At 31.3% G+C, this 24,796-nt stretch overlaps 1 protein-coding gene across 1 annotated transcript in view; it reads right to left on the reverse strand.

Annotated features, from left to right (window-relative positions):
* EIP78C (Ecdysone-induced protein 78C) overlaps positions 1-24,796 on the reverse strand; it is a 63,773-nt gene that overhangs the window by 14,107 nt on the left and 24,870 nt on the right. Inside the window, exon 4 of the mRNA XM_051213853.1 lies at positions 1,827-2,117. Within this exon, the coding sequence (XP_051069867.1) occupies positions 1,827-2,117 (291 nt within the window). The remainder of the gene's footprint in view (positions 1-1,826; positions 2,118-24,796) is intronic.

Below are 24,796 nucleotides of genomic sequence, written 5' to 3' on the forward strand. Positions count from 1 at the left end.
AATTGATATATAGTGACATGCGAAGTAGCATCAACACTATAAATAAAATCTGGTCCAGGAATATATATTTTAGATGTTAAGCAAATTTCCATTTAACTTCATAAAGCGCGGTTTGAACCTGAGACAAAGTGGCTGAAAGTTGATTCATCGCTCCACAACTAGTACTACCAAACCGAGGGAATTAAAATAGATCTACTGGGATGACAAAACTTATGATCTAATGGTTGAAAATCAAATGCTTAAGTTATTATGTTCGTGTCCCATCTAAGGACTATTTATTGTATAGCGATAAGTGACAGGATTACAATTACAGCCGGAAAAACAAAACAGATTTTATAAATTTCGAAACCCAGAGAAGTCAATAATTTAACGGGAATGGTTTTGCAACATCTTTCGACTACGTAAAAATAAATTTTCCTCATATCTTTATACAAACAATGAGTCTATTTCGTAGCTCAATGAGCTCAGTGATAAAGTATCAGATTGTGAAACTACGTGACACTTGTCTGAATCCCACAGAAAGTATTAGTTCCATAAAGGTACCAGATATGGCTTCATAACGTGTCTCAACTACCAAAAAATTTAGGTTCATGCTTCCCTATCACTAGCTCCAACCATCACCTTTTATCTCAAGACATATACACGATGTCAAGTCATTCAGATTAGTGCCTGGATTGGCTTAAGTAATTCGATCACCATTAAAGGGCTAGAAAAACAGGATATTCATCACTACTCAGTGATCAGTCTATTGCATTTATTCTTTTGACCATATCAAATGATGTCATAGGTTATCAGAATTCCTTTATCAACATCAGTAAAGGGTTGTGGAGATTATTAAGTTCTTTTTATTGAGATCATGAATCGATTGGTGTTAGACCACCATGGAAAACCTCAAAGCACTGGACGGCCGTTTCGTCCTAGTGTGGGACTCCTCGGAAGAGCGCATCCACGATCCCGCTCGTGGGACTCGAGCCCAGGGCCTTAAGTCTCGCTCACGAACACCTAACCTCTAGACAACTGAGCCGGCATCTAACCATGTTAATGTCTAACCTCAATCAATTTACGAAATTGCGCGACCATCTTCCATTGTACTGAGGGAGATACCTGTCTCTACCGACACTGATTAGCTCCACTGCTCACGGCTTCTTACTAGAACTCCGAGAATTCCCTCACGAAGCTAGTCACTAGTGAGCACATTGTCATTATCCAAACGAAACGGCCGTTCAGTGCTTCCAGGTTTTCAATCGTGGTCTAGAATCAATCGATTCATTATCTCAATAAAAAAAATTCCTTTATCAAGTTATCACTTTAAATAATTTATTTTTAATGTTAATATACAAGTGTGTTGTCTTAAAAAGTATTTCCGCCCATACTGAGTTTATAAATGGTATTATTTATTAAACCCACGTCAAATTACCAGAATTTCTCATTCACACACACACACACACAACAGAATAGTCTGGAAAAAAACTTGTTTTATTTACAATTTTCACTGTGAAATACATCACAGAACATAGATTCATAGTCATAGGATAATAATCACAATGAAGATCGTTTTATGGGGAACTTAATCGAGAAATTCAATGCATATTTCATGTTAAAATCAAATCTAATTATAATTATGAAAAATCAACTGAAAAAAATTAACGTTAATTGTAAACAGTGTGGGATCGTGGATGTGCCACTTTTGAAGAGTTTCATACTAAAATGATACAATTGTACAATGTTTCCAAGTGTTTATTAAATGGTACGCTAGTTTAAATTTACTACTGAAAGAAGAAAAAAATGACAAGACAAAATAAAAATTTATAAAAAAAAACACTTACTGAATATATAAAATCTAATTCTTGTTTAGTAATTTGTTTACCATCAGCCAATGTTATTTTACGATCATGTGTTGATATTAAACGTGATGCTTGAACAAGCCATACTTCAAAAAATGCCGCTTTAATTAATACTAATTGATCTGGTTGACCAAGTGAACTAAATTCCGGGATACGTTTAGCAAATTCTACAACTTGTTGTATACATGGTGCTAATAATTGACTTAATTCTTCATGCATACGTAATCGATGCTCATCCACTTTTTCAGGCCAAAATTCACGTGTTACATTCGACTGTGCAAATAAATAAATAAATAAATAAACAAATAAATAAATAAATAAATAAATGAAATCAATCAAATAAAGAGATAAATAGATAAATATAGAAAGAATTAAATGACAATAATCAATATTTAAAAAAAAATTATTATAACAGAACTTTATACATTACCATTAATCTATCTGATTATGACAAAAATATTGACTATTAATGGTAATAATATATATATGATTTATATTATTGATAATCGGCTACTAACATTTCGTTTTGATCAATAGACAAGTTAATATAACTATTGAGTAATTAGTTCTAATTTGTAGTCAATAGTGATTTCTTTTTATGTTTGTATAATTAAGATAGAATAAAATAAGAGTGAATTGTAGATTGGATTTCTAAAACAAAAAAGGACTCAACAAGGAGGTTTAGAATGATCAGTTATAAGTAAAATAGACCATTGGACATGTTCAAGTTACTCGACTATATCAACTATCAATATGGATTAATTCATTTGTCAATGACTTCATGGATTGATACTGCTCTTGGTACGGCCGAGGGTGGGGAGAGTCAGCTCTCCTCCTCTAAATGCTGTCACATAGCCACGCGTATACAGCCACTGCCATGGAAGTTCCACTCACTGCCTTCTCGCGGCATTCCTGTTGTTTACGAAATTGAAAGAACAGAAATCGAATGCCCGGCACTTTAACCGGGTATGTGAATATGGAGAATCCACCTAGGGGGTTGGAAATCCCTGATTCGGTCTCCAGGGTCCTGAAGGAACAAATGGCGTATGAATCAACCGCTAGTCACCGGCTACCATGGGACTTCATCTCCACTGCCTTTTGGATCGGATCTTTAAGTCGAAGGCTCTGGGTGTGGCCCCCTAAGAAAACCACCTACTTCGGTTTGGGCACTCGGGCAGTATCACAGCCCACACATAAATCAAGTGACTTGTGTGGCGCATATGTATTCGGTACCCATTTGTACTAATATTTATGTGTTCAAATAAATAAAAATAGAGGAATTGATGCCATTTATTGCTTCCACTTCCTATATTTCGTCTAAATTATTGTTACATTATTTAGATGTTGAAGGAATTATGATTGTTGATGTTTCAATGCCCACATTTTTGATATTATAGACTCTATTTGCTCAGTTAATGTTGGGATATGCTCATTCTAAGAGGATAAAAATTGGATTGTATAATGTAGTGGAAATTAGAAAGTGCGTTTCAAATCATTTGGGACTCATCATCTGGATACAGTTTCATTGCCCTATTGACATTCATATTGAGATTCCGACACAGTGAATATCGCTTCGAATCTCGCAATTTAAACAATTGTTTGTTCATATCAAATGAAAGTTTACGATAGAAATTTGTCAATAATAATGAAATATGTCACATCATAATTCGGTAACTCTTACAATTATAAATGACAGATTACGATGTAAAGCGATGAGATTTTAAAAAATGAAATGAATCTATTCACTAAAATAATAAACAAACCATACATATAAAAAATTGACTTTAAAAAAGAAGTAGCCACCGTTTGGTTAAGCATGTTTACATAATGATAAACACTAAGAGACATTAGTGTTGTATGAGTTATGTAGACCATAGAATTATTCACAATAAACGTTATATACGTCGTGGCATATAAGACCCTTAACTTATAATCTCTTAGTCTATATCCTCAGACAAAGTAGATCGTCGGCTCACTGGGTACGATGTTCCACTTTCAAACATCAAGTCTCAGGTTGGAAGCCCAATCTATCTACTTCGGTTAGACCAATTGAACAGTATCATTAGCATTTAAACTTGCAGTGTAGCTGCTCAAAGTCAAGTGCACAAATCTGTACCTCGTAAATGTGTTCATTGTTGGACGGAAAATAAAACATATCATCATTCATATGATTGTTACCCAAGGTAGTGGATATTTTTAAAAAATGACAAAACACAAAACATTCATTATTTCATCAGTTTATATAAAATTTTAAAAGGTGAATTTATGAGTCTATCTAAGAAAACCGTTGAAAACCTGGAAGCACTGGACAGCCATTTCATTCTAATAAGGGACCGAAGGTCTTGAGTCCCGTGTGCGGGATTATGGATGCGCAATGATGAAGAGTCCTGTACTTGGACAAAACGGACATCTAGTGCTCTGAGGTTTTCAATGATGATCTAGCTTCGATCAATTTATGAATTAAACTATTAAAATTACTATAATCTCCATAAATCTCCATTCTTATATAAAATTATAATTATACAAGATAATGATCATTGTATGAGAAACTTTACACAATCCAAATTTGGTAAAGATTAGGAATGGATCAAATTTGATCACAATTATCATTTGTTTTTATCTTCTCTTTTAATTTATTCACAGAATCTAGAACTTTCTATACATGACAAAATTAATGTTAATAGTTGAGTGAAGCATATAATTAACTGTAAATCCTTGTAATATCATCAGTTTAAGTTTTATGAATGTAATTAAGTTGTATTGATCATTCCAGGTCAAATTTGATGATAGATTTAACATGAATCGTACAAATTAAAATCATTTCATTATGCATATTATCCTAAGTTAATGAATTAGTCACACTCTTATCTGCTGTTTTTTCCCTCTCTAGTCAGAATAGGTTGTATGTAAGCGGACTTTTACAATGGGCTCAGTATCACTTTTTTTGACTATCTGTCAACTGTCATAAGTAAATACAGTTAATATATACGTATATACTACTTACTTATATCATTATTACTAAGTGTTTGAAATTAGTCCGCTACTGGAATTCAAGATTGAATTTTTATCAATTTTTATCTGTATATATGCACATATGACTTGTACAGATTAGCTCGATATAACCATTCTTTTACAGGCCTTTTTTAAATGAATTGTGGGTAGCAATGGAATTCAAGACACACGTTTTGTCCTATCTAAGACTCTGCAGTTGGATGTACCTGCATTCTAGTGTCAATATTCATACTGTTACTTGAACTCAGTGATCATTATAGAGATTATAGGAACTATTTAATTCAAAGATTATTCTTCATCACTTTGACTGACATAAGTTGAGGAACCATTGAACTTACTAAATAGATAATTTATCATAGTTCTTGGAACTCTTCAAACATAAAAGTTTTGAATTATAAATCTTCTATTAAACTTAAAGGTTTTACGTCCACTTCCAAGCCTATAATATACAAACTAATGACACTCAATAATGTTACCAAGTTGACTATCTAATAAATAATCTGACTAAATAAGCGATTGACTATGCCAACATTTATATCATTAGTCTATTCCTGCTTGATTGTTTAACATGTATTAGACAATAATATCGTTATGGAATATTATCATTTTCATGCTTCATTATCAATAAACATCTTGACTAGCCTACAACTAGATGATAACATATTGAGTCTGACATATGAGTGTATGCATTTATTGATGTATATATCCATCTATAAATGTGTATGAATTAACTGTCATTGTTTAGTGATGATGTCCTTTTTGTTGTTGTTGTTGTTGTTGTTGAAAGAAACATCAAAACGCTGATCAGACATCTGTCCTATGAAAATTCATTGAACAAGTGTCATTATGTTTTAAAAAATCTCCAACAAAAAAGAAAGATAAATAAATAAACACATATTGTTCCCTTCGCTTTTAATTTATTATTTTTTTTTAGAAAAAAAAGAACATTATTTATTCATAATACTACTAAATAGAAATGATAAACAGTAATAAATTAGAACACGCAAATTGAAAAGGGAATAGATTGTCAACATTTTCTCTTTAATTTTGTTTAAATCAATTGTAAGACTTGATCATTTCTAAACTTAAACAAAAGTTAAACATGCATATTATTATTATTATTATTATTATTATTATTATTACGGAGGTATAGTTGAATGATGAATTATTTTATTAAACACAGATGTATATGAGAGAAATAATAATAATAATGGTAATGTGATGAATAATAATGGGAGAGTAAATGAATCAAGATTGGAAGATAACTGGAAGGGATTAAATATAAAGCAAGTCAACATTAACTAAGAAGAAATGTTTTTTTTCTTTAGAAAATGATGGGAAGAATGAGGGGGGATTGTAATAACTAGGAATGAAAAGAACAATGATCACTCTCAACAACTTTGTTATCAATGACATTCTGGAACCAGCTCTGATGGAAGCAGGTGATGGTGATGTAGATCTGTTGTTTGGAGAAAAACCTTTCGATCATGAGTATATACGATGATACACATGCGACTTCATCATTAGATAATGAGTCTGTGTAAGTATGGCACGTAATTTGTACCTTGTTTCTAATGAATCATAAGTAGTTGGAAAGCTTGTGTGTCTGGTTAGTTGTATGAGCACTGATAGTGGCAAGACTAATGAAACAAATCTATTTCGGTAAAATCCAGGGTGGATTATATTAAACTGGCCCAACTTTGACTCCACTATGATGTGTAGTCTAGGTGTGAAAGGTTTAGAACACGTTTGGTCAGAACATCTCTGCTCTATGTTTACAAAACCTGACCTGTTTTCTCCAAACATAATCCCTTTCCTTCTTTTTCTTTACAGTGTTATCCTTACATTTTGTGTGATACATTCTTTTCTTTTGTTGTCCAATTGTATTAGATTTTATTTGCATTAAACAAAGAAATAAAAAAAACATGGCATTAATCCATAAAGTCATGACTGCTAGTCATTTATCGGTAGATGTAGGCTTCCTAGTCAAGCCTAGTGTAATACTCGTAATCATTGGTTGAAATGGTGTAAAACAGGTCGGCATATAGCAATTACACTTATTCTCTGGCTTACTTAAAACTTTCTTAACTTTTCATTCTTCTGTCTCATTTGTTTGTTTGTTTTCCTGAACTGTATTTCTATCTAGATTTTCATTACAGTTTAAATAAACTCATCTTCCTTATTATTCTTTTTATCAGTTCCAGGTGCGAGGCTCTATAACATGAACTCGTACAAATTCGTCCCACATTTTATGTTGACAATGAATGAATAAATAACTACTTAACTCGATTCGTCGGGAACGAATAAAAGTTTTGTAACGCATATGAGTTAGTTGATAACCATAATATTAATCAAAGATTACGTTTAAAAAGGATTAAAAAATAATAATCATTTCTATTCATGTGCTAGAAGAAATTAATGAAAATTGATTATTATATTATCACCAGACAGTTGAACTAACAGTATGTAGAAATACATGACAAAATAATATGTTATTAACATGGAATGATACAAAGGTTCAAATAACCAAATATGTATGGATTTTCAGTAATTAGGACTAGTCACATATATACATAAGCTGACTGTCTCAAATTTAATAAGTCATTATGCAGTACACTTTAGCATACCATGTGCAAACAATAACAATATGACTAACCTAATAGAATTCCATGGACATAATATTGTAAAAACATACCAAGCAATATTCACAACTGAATATCTAAGATCCTCCACCTTTAGTGATAATACCTATCAGATCTACAATTGTATTGAGTTCAACTTTCTCAATATACTTATCAAATGTTAAGAGATCAAATAAGTTCGTAAATTACATATCTTAACAGATTCCATGCATTCATTCAACATCCATAATAAGATATTAACAACTAACATTGGATTTGAAATAATGCCACCATTTAAAATAATCTGGAAGCCTAACAGTTAGATAACTTAAGACCACAAAATAAATTTTGAAAATACCAAGAAATTTACATCAGATTCCTAATTACTATTTATTTTGGTTTGAAATCAACTGGAATGATTACATATAAGTATAACTATTATTAATTATTAATTACTGTCATTTATATGTTTATTATTCACATAGTTTAAATAACCAGGCAAACAAGTATATAGAATGACACCATTGTAAAATACCAGATAATATGCATACATAATATTGATTAATAGATAAATTTTGATTGAATTCATGAGTCAATTGAAGCTAGACCACCATGGAAAACCTGGAAGCACTAAACGGCCGTTTCGTCCTAGTATGTGATTCCTCAGCAGTGTGCATCCACGATCTCGCCACCTGCGAGATTCAAACCCAGGACTTATCACTGTCGCGCGCGAACACTCAACCATTAGACCACTGAGCTAACCGGCATCCAACAGTGTTCATGTCTAACTTCAACCAATCCACGAAATTGCTCCACCGTACACCATTGTCATCAGTGAGCTGATATCTCACAACAGACCTGGTTGAACTCTACTGGTCACGGCTTCTCACTAGAATTCCAGGAAATGCCTCTTGAGGTCAGTCACTAGTGAGCAGATGATTATTATCAGAAATGGTTTTGTAGAGATTTTAGTAATTTCAATAGTTGAAATCATGAGTCAATTGAAGCTAGACCACCATAGAAAACCTGAAAGCACTGGATGACGGCCGTTTCGTCCTAGTATGTGACTCCTCAGCAGTGCGCACCCACGATCCCGCCCCCCGCGAGATTCAAACTCAGGACCTATCAGTCTCTCGCGCGATCTAGCTTCAATTGACTCATGATTTCGACTATTGAAATTATTAAACTCTCCACAAAACCCCTTCTGAAAATAAATTTTGGTTAAATCATACTGAAAATTGTCATAATTAATGTCGGAAGTTCATTATATTGTACAGCTAACAACCTACTGTATTAATAAAATTTCACTTTTGTTTTTCTCTTCATGAATCATATTTGTTGTGTAAAGATTACTAACAAAAATTGTACACATATTCGGATAAATGGTAAAGTTATGTATGTTATTCTATTATAATAATCTATCACTTTGTAGTAAACAATATTGTGTTGTCTAAAAGTTTTCAGTGCCGAACAAATTCTATCAATTAAGTTGTAGTGTTGCTAGTAGAAAAAGTGAATAGAAATCATGGTGCCCACCATTCATAATTTGTGTTCTTTATCACATGTGATTCTTACAGATTTGTACATGAAAATGTACTAAGTTTATATGTTTCTCTGACAGTTGTATTTTTAACCTGTCCCTTTAGACTGTAGACAGTTGTCCAGTGTTGGCCAACACCACTGAGTTGAAATGCCAGAAAACCCATCTTATTGTATTTTAGCTTGATATATCCAGTACATTTTGGGGCTAGGTATTCTGAAAGCCTTCCTACTTCAGCCAAACAGCTTATAAGTCAGTCAGTAGTAAACTAATGGAATTCATGCATGATCGATTATGAAGCAACTACCCTTCCCTAGCTCTACCAATGAAATTGGACCATATTAGCAATGTTAAATTTTGCAGTCCAACACATTAGTCAAATGATAATAAACTAAGTGACAGAAATAACAGACCTATCTTTCATTACTGACGTGGTTCATCAGTGAGTAGTAACGATGAATCCAATAAAGTTATTGTATGAATTAATTTAGTCAAATGACCATTCATTCAATGTGTGGTTGTACTCCTTGATACTTCATGGTTTCCCACTAAAACTCCGAAAATTACCACCAGTAAGTACATTACGTATTAACCTACAGATCAGTTTTCCAATACTCACATCATAGTGATTAAGTAATATTATTATAGTAAACTGATGAGATTTATCCACCTAATTATTAAACAATCATCAACTAGTTGCAACAGAACAAACATCATTACTTTATCATTATATATATATATATATATATATATATATATATATATATATATATATATGCACTTAGTTTTACATCATTATTATATGAATTTGCATGAAAATGAGAGTCATTTCATTTAAAAGAAAAGTACATCAAAACTATATCCCTTTGACACCTAATGAAAATCAGTGTATTCATCATTCTGATGAATATTCATTATTAGTTTGTTTTTTAAAGTATTCTCACTGATTTTTTGTTGTTGTTGAAATAAATCAGTTTACGAGTTCAACTCACAACTGTATTACCATGAGACGAGATTTATCATTATCTATATTGATTTGGGTAACCCGGTAAAGGTTTGAGGAAAAAAAAGGTGCATGATATTAGTTGAGCGAAGTTTATTTATTATTTTGTAACTAATAATTTTTTTTCTTTTAAGTGAACTATAAAACATAATGATAATCGATACTATATAAGTTTGCACCTTTGTGTAGTCCATTCCAGTAACTAACTTCGAGAGGTAATTCTCAAAGTTCTGGTCAGAAATCGTAACTATTAGAGTTCAATCATATCAAATAGTAGGGTATATATTTACTAATGACATTCGGTATTGATCATATGTCGAAATGTTAAGTTTAAAATATTATGCTTTCGATTGCAATATATCAGTAATTTAAGGATGACGAACTCCCCTAGATTTCTAAGCGCTGATGAGAAACTCCATACCCAGAACAAAAATGATGCAACCCTACCATGTTATCGATTAATAAATGGATATTATTGAAAATTAGCGATTATTAAAAATTATACTAAAGCATAAAATCACCAACAAACGAATACAGGACACCTGAAGTAAAATGTAATGTAGCTTTTACCTAGATGACGTTTCTCTTTACTTCACATCTGTGTATAATATTGATGTGTATCGTTATAGAAGTAATGAGAACAGATAATTTAACAAAAACTATTTTAATAAACACTGAAACAACAACCGATAAAGAGTTTGGAATGATAAATGAGCATGACTATTAAGTTTTGTTAGACGAACAAGGTCCTAGTTCACATCAATAAATGGGAAAAAATGGATGCATAAATAGATAGATAGGTAAGTAGGTAAAGAGTAATGTGTAATCATTGTAAAGGTTAAAAAACATAGAAGTAAAATCTAAGGGGAAAAAAAGGATGTATACCACAACGAATGAAGCTACTAGCTTAGTTTCACCATACCTAGTTAGTTGATTAATATTACAGTTAAAAGGGGAAAACAGTACTTGTCCTCAAATGACCTGAGCGCAACAAAGACATGCACATATACATAAATATATGTATATATACATAACTAATCTATATTAAAACACTAGTAACATATTTTTGGTCATGGCATGATGCCATTATAGAATATAAGGAAGCTGAATATCCGATCTGAGGGCATCGATTTGAACTGGAAAAAATAATCAATTTCCTTCCATAGATGGATGGATAGATATATATGTATAAATAGATGGATAGATAGTTGTCCTGACTGATAGAGCAATAAGAATTAAGATAATCAAGCCAGTAGGATAAAAGACAATAAGATTGAAGGTGGAGGTGATGATGATTGTATGAATGTATAAAGAACTAAAAACTAGGCATTGTATTAATGGACTTAAGAAATAAATCGAATATTCATGAAAAATAGGAATAACCCATAGTGATAATTGTAATAATAATTAACATGAGCGTGAGATTACTTGAAGATTTTTCATTCATTAAACAATTTACATGGTGAATTGCATTTTTCATTAGATATGTAATTTACAAAATATTAGTAAATACATAATAATTACACTCATTGAAATTTTAACGAAGAAAATAAATAAATGGTTGAGATCATGAGTTAACTGAAGCTAAATCACCATGGAAAACCTGGAAACACTGGACGGCTGTTTCGTCCTATTGTGGGGCTCCTCAGCAGTAGGACGAAACGACCGCCCAGTGCTTCTAAATTTTCCATGGTGATTTAGCTTCAAATGACTCATGATTTCAACCATTGAAATTACTATGACATCCACAAAAACTCCTTTTGATATGAAACATTTTTTTAGAAAGTATAAAAACAAACTTCATTACAAACAGAATATTACAGATAGAGCTTTAACGTCAAACTACATATCATGTGTAATTACTGTGAATAATCTGTAACTAATACAAATAATTTATGTATGGTTGATGTATTCATTCTTCTATGAATATAAATTAAACATATATCGCTTTCATTAGAGGTGTATGAGGATAATCTCGTCTTCTATCTATCTATCTAGTGTCACAGCTAAACATTCGCAGAAAATAATACATGGGATGGATCATAGTTGAATTTAATTGATTTGTGTTTAGTCAATTGTAAGAGAGTATTGATTAAAAACATAATTCTATGAAGTTGAAGGTGTGTTTCTGGGATCATTGTTGCTCGTACTTTTATGTCAATAAAAGGAACCAAGTATATGAACTTTCGTAGTAAAGAAAACTGTCGGACGAACGAAGTTTAAATTTGCAGTCGCTTTGTTTTTTTTTTGTTGTTGATCGAAATACAGACCTATAGTATATTCCAACATTTCAATTACACTGAAAAGTTAACATTCTAGAAGTTTTTTATAGATCTGCGCTCGAAATTCTACATCATCTTCATGTTCTAATTCACCAATCCATAATTTCTAAACTAAAGATGCAGAAGAGCATAAAATTAGTTATCAGGATGAGCTTTGATCAAACTGTCCCTAGTCCATATCCTATGAATATCCTAGTATGGGTGATAATAGTGAGAGTTTTTTTCTCTATTCAGGTGTTGTCATGTGGTTGAGCGTCTATAAACCCTCTCAGGGAAGTCTTACTCCTTTCACATTATGAGGGTGTATTTTATGAAGCTAAAAAGACAAAACGAGAATGTTCAGTCCTTAAACCGGATCAGCAGAAAAGTCGGGTTTTCTTAGTGAGGTTCAAAAACCCTTATTCCAAACTAAAAAGGTACATATAAGATCCAGACGTAATGAGTGGTTCACGAACCTAATTTTGGTCAACAGCCACTATGCGACGACAGTTCATAAAGTTATTCTACTACCTTGTAGATAAAACCTTCAAGTTAAGAGCTAGAAGAACGATCCCTTGAGAAAACCACTTGCATCTGTTCTGGTGCCCAAGTAGAATACCTATCAAAGAACACACAATTTTGTGCTGCGTATATCATTTTTAGTGTCCAGTTGTACCAGACTTTATGTGGATTAATATACAAAGTATCTCGAGAAATACATAATTACATAGGAAAAACAACCACAAACATCCTTAAACTAACCGTAGCATAATAGATGTTATTATGTAATATTAACGAAATACTTGATAAATCAACTATCATTCATTCTAAATACTAAATTTTGTAAACATGCAATAAAATGTAAAAAAAAAACCTATTCCATTTTTACTTATACCATTTTACATTGGAAAAGAAACTAATAAACAGAGTCAACAATTATTTATTTCCTTGCCCCATAATCATGATTGGTTCATTTTAAGGTCATATTTACATTATTCAACCTTCACCACAAATGAAAGTTTATTTATTCGTCTTATAGTATTCTATCCATTCATGAAAAAAAAAACTGTAAATAACAAACTAGTATTTTCAACTATATCTTGAAAAAAAAGTTACAAAACACCACAAATAACAAAATAAACTGAACCGTAAACACGATGCATTTCTTCTCATTTTCTTTATTAATAATAAACAATGCACACACACACACGAACGAACAAACAAACAAAATGCATCAATATGTTAAATGAAAATACAGTGAATTTAGAAGAAAAATGCAAATAAGATATGTGATGTGTGCTTTAGGCGATGATATCCAACTGGATAATAGTAATAGACAAATGTTTATTTGTTGTTGTTGTTGTTACCAAATTTGCAGAGTTAATTTAGTAACAGATAAAGAGAAAGAGAAAGGTAATCGCAATTCTGCAAAAGTAAATTTTATCGATTCATAAATATATAAAGATTCTTGTAATATTCAGACCATTTTTGATCACAGGACACAAATAAGATGGGGTAGGATATATGTTCGTGAATTTGTAGTGTATCTATTTTACAATGTTCAATTTGTGTGCTAAATCCAGTATTTTTCCATTTATTTAGTGAGTGAATACTGCATATAAAAGCATAATGTTCACTGGGATATTCATTTCAAACTCTAATTGTCATTTAGTTTGCATTTTTTTTATCAGGTAAGTTAGGATGCGCTACAACAGTATATTCACAGAAGACATAAATAGATAGCTTTCGATAATTATACTGAAGTTCCCAGTGAAAACCACACTCTTATATGTACCAATGACACGTTGAATTAAAGGAAGAACGTTAAAAAATGATAGATAGGATATATTTATACCTACTAATACTACACCATCTAACAGTGAGCAACTTCAAATACTTATACATCTTGGTTTGACCATCTTCTAGCTTTTCTTTAAACTACTTATGTATTAGTTAGCAAGTTAGTGGCCATCTCGACTCAGCAACTCAGTGAATAATGTGTAGAGGTTTGAAATGATAGATACTAGATCCCAGTATCCGTGTAAACATCAATATAAGGATGTAGGTACATTCAGAGTCTCAAATAAGTCGAAACACAAGTCCTGACTTCCACTGTTAGCTATGTACCAAATATACTGAAGCTTGGGACAACACCATATTGAAGTATTCCACTCAGGATACACATATGGCGATAGAGATTGACCAATATCCATTGTGGATATCAGCAACAAGAAATAACAAATCGTTAGTAATATTCATACTCTAGTCAATGATAATCGTTTATAATTTTCATTTGAACTCATTAAATAGTATTCATCAAAGTAGAGATATTTCTTTCTACTGTATCACTAAGTTTATACCACCAAATAGTCAATCAGTTTTCTATTCCATTAGTATTAGTTAATCATCTTTGAACATAAAGTAGGGTATAATAAGGTAAATTGGACTAATATTATTTAGTTAATAGATCACTTCAAACACGTATATCTATCGCTTATCAGATCACGTATCAGTTGGTTTAAAAAGTTGACTATACATAATCTACTAATATTTTTCATGATTACAACTAATATAAATGTCATCTATTGAATTGTGAAATTAGTCATTAGTAACTTGTTACAGCATGTAAAAAAAGGAGCGACAGAACGATACCAAGAAATGAGAGTGGTGAAGAGAGAGAGGGGGATATAGTAATGATATAAGTAGTTACAGTAGTAATAAACAATTAACATAAATTAGCTCATAAAATTCATTAATATATATAACATGTTTTGTTATTTTAATTCGACTGTTAAAATACTTAACAGTTTCAAACGATACACTAGAATGGATAGATGTAACAAGTTTTTTACATTTTAAAAGGAAAGAAATGTATTTTTATGGCTCGCCTGAATTTTCCGTAGATAAGTTTTGAGGTCGTAGGAATAAAATTAATAATACGGGTGAATGATAAAGGGGGTGTCGACATAAAGAAAAAAAATGGAGAACGTTCATGCTAAAAAGATGGATAGAAAGAATAAATATCGTATACAGCTGACTGATATGTACATGTGATGTTTTTAGATATGTATGTGTAGGTATGTGATTGTCTGTGTATTTATAAGATAGGAAGGAAGTAAATGGATGATAGGATAAAAGTCAGAAAGGAAGGTTAAGAGATTAGAAGAGAGAAAGTTACCAAGAGAGAGGAACAATGATTATTTTTTTACACACGTGGTATCAGCGTAATAGAAATAGTAGTAGTGGTAACGGGGTAGAAATCCTGTTTACATACATATTTATATTTACGTGAACATGGTTAGAGGTAGGAATATAATGAAATAATTAAATTCAGTAAAATATATGAATAAGAGAATAACTGTGAAATGAAGGACCGTATACAGTGGCCAATCCCCTTCCTTTTTAGCTCATATATTAAGTTTTGGAGAGATAGAGTTAATCAACCAACCAACACACAAGAAAAAAAAGGATGGATACAATCAGGCTATTTCGGAACAATACAAACTTATAAAAAAATATTTAACTTGAATGCGTATTGTTTTTAATATATATAATGTGTGTGTAAGTTCTACACAAAACTTATAATGAACACAGGGAAAGTGACGATGCTAATAAATGAATTCTATTTTATAGTAGATAACTTGAGTAACTGAGGCTAACATGTTGAGATGTTGAATTATAGCACAGAAAAAGGTCAACAGTTATGAAGAAAACTACTATTCTAAAAGGAACAAATATAAAAAAACATACAGATCACATAAACATACTCACATAGAGCCGGTCATATGTAAGTGAAAAGTGATAGATATGGAAATCTGATTAACAGGTGTAGTATATTTCTGATCTTTATGATATTAAATTAAAATAGTCATTGCGAAATGCAAATGAAGGAAAAACTAACAACAGCGTTATATTATTAGTAGTAATGCTAATAATAATAATGATAATATTATCATTATTATTACTTCTATAACTAGTACTAGTATTAATAAGAACATTGTATGCATTAGTTATTAACAAGACAGATGTTTAGTATGACATAAACAATCACAAGAGCTTTAAAAATATGTATGCTAATTAAATGATTAAAGAAAGAAAAACAGTCAATATATATTGTTATTTATGATGAAATTAAATGAATTCACTTCCGTAGAAAACAATATAAAACGGATACTTTTTTTTTTATTTTAAAGAAAGAACCTAAAGAGAATCTAGTAACTATAAATATTAAAAAAATCATATATATGAAACTGGAATGAAGTATACTTCTGAAACAATATCACTAAAACCCTGAATATTAACAGGGGTATAATTCAAATATTTATAAATAATGACATAAACATCATACCCTTTGAGAAAGTTAATGTCTATCTGGACTCGGTAACTCATTTGCGTTTGGAGCGAATGATTCTGGGTTCTGATATCAGTGTGAATAATGATATTCAGATAATAAGTTCTAAATGGGACGAACCGAAAAGCTTGAATTACACTACTAAAAATAATCCATCTACTATGTGAAACTAAAGTGTTTTGATTCTCCACAAACCTAGACTAATGTTAGTGCATGATAACACTTCCAATAAAAAAACACAGCTCTTCACTTGTTATCTATAGGATACTGGATACTGTTTACCTATTAGAGTTGGATATTATATACATAACACTATACAAGATAGAACTCATCACATTCATGTCCAAACCCAGGCAGGTTTCAACTGACTTTTCAAACGATATTAATTCATAATCAAGTATCACTACTCAACCATCTAAATATTTAATAATCCTATATGAACAGCTTCCAGGTGAGTCACTTAACGATCTGCATTGGATTATTTTGAATAATTTACCCAACACATATTCGTGTACTTGGCTTCGAGCGATACTCTAAATGTGAAGACTAGTTATTTTCCATTTAATCTGATTTACACTTTACAAGTATTCAGTGAAATGTTTTTTTTTAGCATAGAAAATAGCGAACTGATTATAAATAACTATCACCGACAAAAATAGCACATACACGCAGACACAAACCATGATATATCAATGAAGAGACACCTATTTAAACTGATAAACAAGCAGATTGTAAATTAGTAAATTTCATAGTTTGTTTTATTGTCTATAAAACGTGTAAGCAAGAAATTTATTGATCGACCTAATCCATGTCTATGTGAGTAAACCGACAAAAAAGGCACGTGCCAATTGGTTAGAGGTCAATAAGTATGACATTGTGCTAATGTGCAGGTACGCACATGTTTACAAACAAAAGATATTGTATATTTTTAAATTGAAACGAATAGAAACATTAAATTAAAAAAATGCAAAAGGAAAATAAATATAACAGTGTAAAATCAAGGTTTGTAAACATGAATGTATTAAATAATACAGTTTGATGTCCGTAATAAACACATGAAATTTCCCAATACAAAAAAACAATTATCTCTTACATATAGAAAATAAAGATTAATGTCACAATTATTCAATTAAGATAATATTTCAATGATTATTCCATGAACAATCTTTTTTATGTGCAAAAACTTGAGTTTTATAGTAAAAAAAGACGTTAGAAACTAACGTATATCTAATGAAAATATATGAGGATTGAGTGAATGTATGCAAGTACAAAGTCACTTCTCTGTGTACAAATATAAATGTAAACATGGACATTTATTTTTAAAGATCTAAGAGAAATTTATGTATGTAAAAACACACCATAGAACATAACATTCACATCTTATTCATGTGAATAATACAAATTTGTTTACGATTTATTGACGTATATTAAAAATCATTGAAATTGTATGTAATAACAGCGTTATCCCTATTAGTGAATAGCTTTTATATATCTTGTATGAATTTCCTAGTTTACATCACAGACTGACTGTTGTTAAACAAATACTGAATATCAGCAAGCCATGGACAGCTATTTCATTCTGACATGGAACTCCTTAGCCGTACGCAACTACGAGCCCGCTGAGGGTCAAACTGAAATCGTTCAGGTTTAGCAACCTAACGTTCAAACTACTGAGTTGGGATTCAGTGGTTTACGTCTCTACTTTCAATCAATCCTTAATATTGTCAGACCATCATTTAATGTTATAGATGGATAACTGCCTCATATCCGATATGCTTATACTCAACTGGTTACAATATCTCAATAGAACTGCAAGGATTACCAGTCTAAATTAGTCACTTGTAAGTACATAATTATTATTAGTAGCATCATATTTAATAGTCGTACTAGTCAAACCTGAGAGATTAATTATAATTATGAATAATAAATCACAAAATATAAAGACCATCACAATTACTTAATAGCCAATGTGTATAAAATTGATTGTAGTCATCTAGGAATCTTACGTCTTCCTAAATGCCTTAGATAAAAAACCACTTAGATTAAAGATTAGTACTGTGTGATCTTTCTTTCAATCCAATATAATGCTTGGAATCACAGTGAGCAAGGATAGAGGAGTGAATATATACACCTAATGTATGTTTTAACAGTATCAGTCATGAAATTTAAAAGTCTCATCGATATCTAAAATTCTATACATGATATACGCATTTTTCACTGTGTTCTTCTATGATAAATCAATGACTGAATACTGATATTATATATGTATTTTCTATCTTACGCATCACCCTTTCAATAGTTAAATAGTCCACCATTAACACTAAACCAGGTCATTAACTCAAAATCTAAATTGTATCGTTTAATCCTCAATATATTATTTCCAATAACAATCCATATCGTTATGAGTCGATTTCATTATTCTATTCATCCCATATTAACTATGGGCATCAAATAAAATTGAACTCATATGAATTGTAATTCAGTAGAGTTATAAATAAACATAATAATTCTAAACACTAACCAAGGTCAACAATAGTAAATCGCCTAGGGCTTACACAATGTAGATATATATTTAAAATCTAGATTATTCATAATACAAGTAGTAGGTATGTGGTTAAACAAATTGTAATATATTAATCACTTGTATAAAACCTGAATCAATTGTTTTATAATTTTCATCGTTATCATTATATAGATTATTATCAGTAAAAACATGTTGATACAATACAATTTGTCAGGTAAGTAAATGAACCACATTTTTTGTGAACATTCAAATATAATTGTTGGCTCTAAAATGTTAAGGTCATATTTTTCAACCTAATAAATGCAACTGTTGTTTTGTTTGTTTTTTTGTTGTAATATCTTAACCCTAAATTTTATAAATGGGATCTAATCAAACAAATATTTATCTATGTAATCTTAACTTTTGAAAAAATATATATCAACTGAAGAAACATGTTAGAACTTAACAAATACAGTTTACTTTGATTAGTATTCTAAATGACCCCATATAATCAAACATATGGTGGATAAAAAAAAATGACCATGTAGTTAATGTATCATTTAATGTAGGCATTGCTTAGAATCCGGTTATCGATAGGGTTACTTATAATTTAGTTTTTTAAAAAAATATGTAATTCTGATGCAGATTTAAATATACACTTTTGTATATATATGTAAATGAAAAATGACTTTCATTTAATTAGGCTAATTCATACAAGAAAAAGTCAGTGCGAAAACGTCAATGAGATTTAAACAACTAATATATTTACAATTGATTGATCACTGGTTGGTGATCAATGTCCTGTATGTCAGGTCCTTCTTAGTGCAGATTGAATCCTATCGACCAACTTGCAATGTGGTCACCAGTCTAGGTGACTCGACATTGTGTGCACTATGTTGAGATAATATGGGGGTTGGAGGTAGTCAACAGGAAACCCTGTTAAATACCTTCAACTAACCAATATATCTAAACTAAACTTCACCCTGTTGCATAAGCTAATAGCTATCTGAACCCAGTAGCTAAGTGGATAACGTGATGGTATTTTGAGCGAACGGTGCTGGATTCGGGTTCCGGCATGAACATTAACTCTGGAATGAAGGTATATCTATTTGACGTGTCTCAAACAGGATGAAATACGCGTCGTGGATTCCATTGCTAGCCACCATTCATCTCTGCATATAATGCTTGTGACTTAAGACACTATAGAGGCAGTTCGCTCGGGAAGCACATATTTCAGTAAGAGACTGATCACTTGAAGTCCTAAATGTCAATAGCTAATATAATATGAATTATAAAACACATTTGTTACTAAGATATATAAATCAAAGTATTGGATATTTATTTCAATGGAGAAAAGATTATAGAAATTGAAAGAGAAAAATCTAGAATATTTTAGAATTACAGTGATAAGTTGTTGGGATATAGTGTGTAATGCATTCGACTGAGAGACTGTCTTATTGTTATTGACTGGCTTCACTAATAAACATAAGTACATTTTTCGTGCTGACTGATTGGTCGGGTCAACTTCGTTTCTTGTTGTACTCTCTTCCAAACTTTCTCAACAGACATACTGTTCTACATGTCCTTCACCCAAGCATCAAATTACTGTCAGGTTGGACGTGAACCTACAAAACGCTTAACGTTGCAACATATCCAAAACTTTAATAATCAAACCTCTCAGTCTTTGTGGCTAACTGGTAAGTGGAAAAAGGAGATTCGTTCAGTAATCTATATGATCTAATGATAGACAGCTCATCTATAACAATTTAGTTGAAGTTCTAAGTGTACACCAACGCTTAAACTGTTAACTCATTTCTGTAGTTAAATAGGATGAAACGCGCATCCTGGATTCCACAGCTATCCATCTTTGTTTAGACTGTTAGTTTTGTTAGCGATTTATAATAGGCATTTTTCTGTAATGACTAGTGTCATGTTTGTCGAGTTCTTTGATGATGATGATGATTTGGATGATGATTGCAAGTGGCTACCAGTAAACTCCAAACCAGTGATCAGATTGTAGCCTGATCGATAGGATTGGATTAGAGCTAGATGACTAGATAAACATGACACCGGTCAATACTCAGTGATCAATCGGTTGTAAATATCTTGATCTTACAGGAGATCAGTCGCTTCCCGCTGATCTGTGAGGATTCAAAAAATAGTCATAACTAAATACCTTGTTCTAAATTAAAGCAGACCTTTATCAATGGATTTTTGAAATGGTAATAAAGTAAGCTAGAATCAGAAAAGCTTCAGAGACAACATACCTAAGTGTAATATTGGGTGACGCTGGTTTGAATCTTTAAGGGAAAACATCAATTCTTGCGAGATTGTAGATTACACTTAGCCGACGAATGTCAACTAATAAGAAATCTAGTTTCAGAGTTTCTTACTAGTCACCGCAAATTACATAATATCAATAAATATATGTTGGTGTTGGAATGCAATAATCCGATCAGTATCAAACACAGGGAGTATATGAATCATTGCTAATCAGTGATTCAAATAGCGTAAACTAAATTCTATAATTCTACATTGGAATTTCAGGTGATGAAACAATCCTCTGAGAATATTTCAATGTCTATGGTTTTCATAATTACTGATATTGTTTTATCGCTAGTTATAGCCGAATGAAATTCAGCTTATTTAGTTGCAATGTTAGTTGTCAGGGTTTTATGTTTGAAAGCATTACCTCTACGTGGTTTGGTCGTGAATCTTTCACGGTTTTTTTGAACGACATTATCAGCACAAGCTTGAGTTAGAAGTTGATGATGTTCAGAAGAATAACGAAAGCTTCACAACCGAAACATCCAACCCAGAGGACAAAACTCCACCTGGGCTATAAATCTTCCCCACCATCTCAAAAGCATTACCTTAATGCCAAGTCTTTAAAATATACTAAAATTGAAGCTCAAACTATTTTCAGGACTTTTTTAAAATCTACATTAGACCCTTAACAATTTAAATTTCTATATGTTCTCTGTAAAATAAAAACGATACAGTATATGAATGTACGATCTATTTCAAACTAGTTAACTAATACATTACACAAACGTACAATAGTCAGTCACACAAGTAATTTAAATCATAAAACAACAACTTATAACTTATGTTACATAATATACAGTGTAGCAAATGTATCTGTCTGCCTGTTTTCATTTCATCTATACACACAATCAAATACAAATGCAAAGATAAATATTGATGTAAGCATATGTTAGTGCTTGTATCGTTATGAGTGAATGTGATGACTAACGTTTAAACAGAGGTACGCATTTGTATGAGCGCTGTAATGATTAACTATGTACAGTGTTTAGATTTTAATGATAAACAATATAAAGGAACTTCTCATTAATTTGCATTATAAGCAAATTGTATTCTATGTATATGTTCAGTTGTTATCTGTAGACATATATATTGTCAATGGCATATCTAAGTGTATTTGAAACGTTATAGTCTGAGAATGAAATAACCAAATTCATTACTATTTCTTTTCAACATCTCTTTTCATGTAACTAAAAGAATATTTTATTACAAAAGTCTGGCCTACAAAATTCTCCTACTAGGCAAATACAATTTGATTGGTTTATTTTCGTATATTATTGAATGCCCACCAGAGAGTTAGATGCTATGGGGAGTAGAAATTATTAAAATCACATTCATCATCGTCATCATCATCCCCAACATCATCATAATTATAGGTAAGTTCAGAGGGCAGAATTTAAAAAAGTAATAATAAATATAAGACTGGGCCAACTATTACACAAGGTCATGTTGGGGTCAAACAAGGACGCATGAAAATAAAGGCATAACAGAATTTTCATGTTACGTGTCTTTTAAAAACACAAATGCCATATTTCTCCTAGTGGAATAAAATAAGGTTATTTAGAAAGTAAAGTGAAATTTTACATATATGTATATTGGTGAATGAATAAAATGAAACAAAGTAGATGAATGGATGGGAGAAAGAGAAATTGTAAAAAGAAACATACTCTCACATATACATACAATACATAATCAAGTTCTGACATACACAATGCACAGAATACTAATTTCAACCAAAGGCTTTTTTCATCTAATGAACAAAACATCACAAAATAAACAGAAAATATTAAATGAGAAATGAAAAATTAAAGCAGAAAATACATTGTCGGTAAGTATTTATGTCGTAAACTAGAAGTTAAATTCAACAGTGTATAAAAACAAACTAACAGAACGATGAAACATATTTATATATGATTGTTCAGTTAATCAAAACAGTGAGATGGAAGAAACAAAACAGAACTCAGTAGATTTTGATGAATAGATGGGTGGTTGAAAGTAGTCGATAGGATACCCTGCACTTAGGTTTTGCATTATTTAGCACTTGTCAATAAGGTGATGCTCATTAGGATTGGAGGTCTGGGTAGTTCAGTGGTAAAGTTTCAAACAGTGAAGCAGGGTGATGCGAATCCGAGTCCTACTGGGACGACTAGTACACTCAATATTACATTTAAGCCTTGGAGATGAATGACAACTAGTACGAAGTCCAAATTCAAGGTTTTTGTAGACTACCTGCAACTACCTAACATAAAAACATGGCTCACGTGATGTTGAGTCATTTGAGATAACGGTTACGTTGTAACTTGACTGATAGAATCCAGTCAGTAGAACTAAAAGACTAAATCAATATGACACTATTGACGCCTTAGTGACTAACCAACTATAATAGAAAGGCCGAAAAATAATCAATCAGTCCGAATATACCTCAGTTTTTAGAGACTCGAGAAGTTTCTTTAATTAATTTAAACCCTTTAAAAATACTGGACAATGCTCAAAATGATATTATCTAGTATGGAAAATAACCAGTGAAAACGTCTCAATGATGATATTAGAAGGAACTGAGTAATTACGTCGTAAGAACGAGGGGTGTTAAACAATTATAGACGTCTTCATTATAATGAACCTTAAGTGACTAATTGCAATACTTCTAAATATAAAGTATGCTTAATTTATATAAGTAGAAATAAATTTAGGTAATAAGTGTACCTCATTGTTAATCTATTTAGACGTTGGTAGTAACCAGTCCCAAAACAACATATAACTTATTATAAATGTGTAACGGTTCAATTTACATTTCACCTCAGCATAACAACAAAATACTAGCAAGATGATAGGTAAATACATAGAAATAATAACGATAATGGAAGATTAAATGTGAGAATTATAGTTCAGAAGGAATGAAGAATATTAGGAGAAATAAGTTGAAGACTAAGAGGTAAATAGGTAATGAATACATTCACACCGATTAAAATGTTAACATCTTTTAACATGATTGGGTCTAATAGTCTATGAACAGTTTATGAACCGATTGTATATGTTAGTCTAATTGCTGCCGTAGTTCTTTCTACTTACTTCCATGCTAACCAGGAAAAAACGAAAATAAACTCTTTGAAATGTCATTTAATAATTACAAATGTCTATGTTATTGACCAAGTACAATGTTGTTCAGCTGCTAAACAGTGAAGAGTGTGGGTGCAATAGAATTTCACTTTGTGAGTACTGGATGACTAAACCATCAGGCTGTCACATTATCACTTATCGTTTATTTAAAAAAGACTTTAAACAGTAACTCAATGATCTAAAGGCGATTGGGAATGTGGTAAAGTTTGAACATTTTAG

This window comes from Schistosoma haematobium, chromosome 3 (genome assembly GCF_000699445.3).
Source record: "Schistosoma haematobium chromosome 3, whole genome shotgun sequence".
In the NCBI taxonomy this organism is placed as follows: domain Eukaryota; kingdom Metazoa; phylum Platyhelminthes; class Trematoda; order Strigeidida; family Schistosomatidae; genus Schistosoma; species Schistosoma haematobium.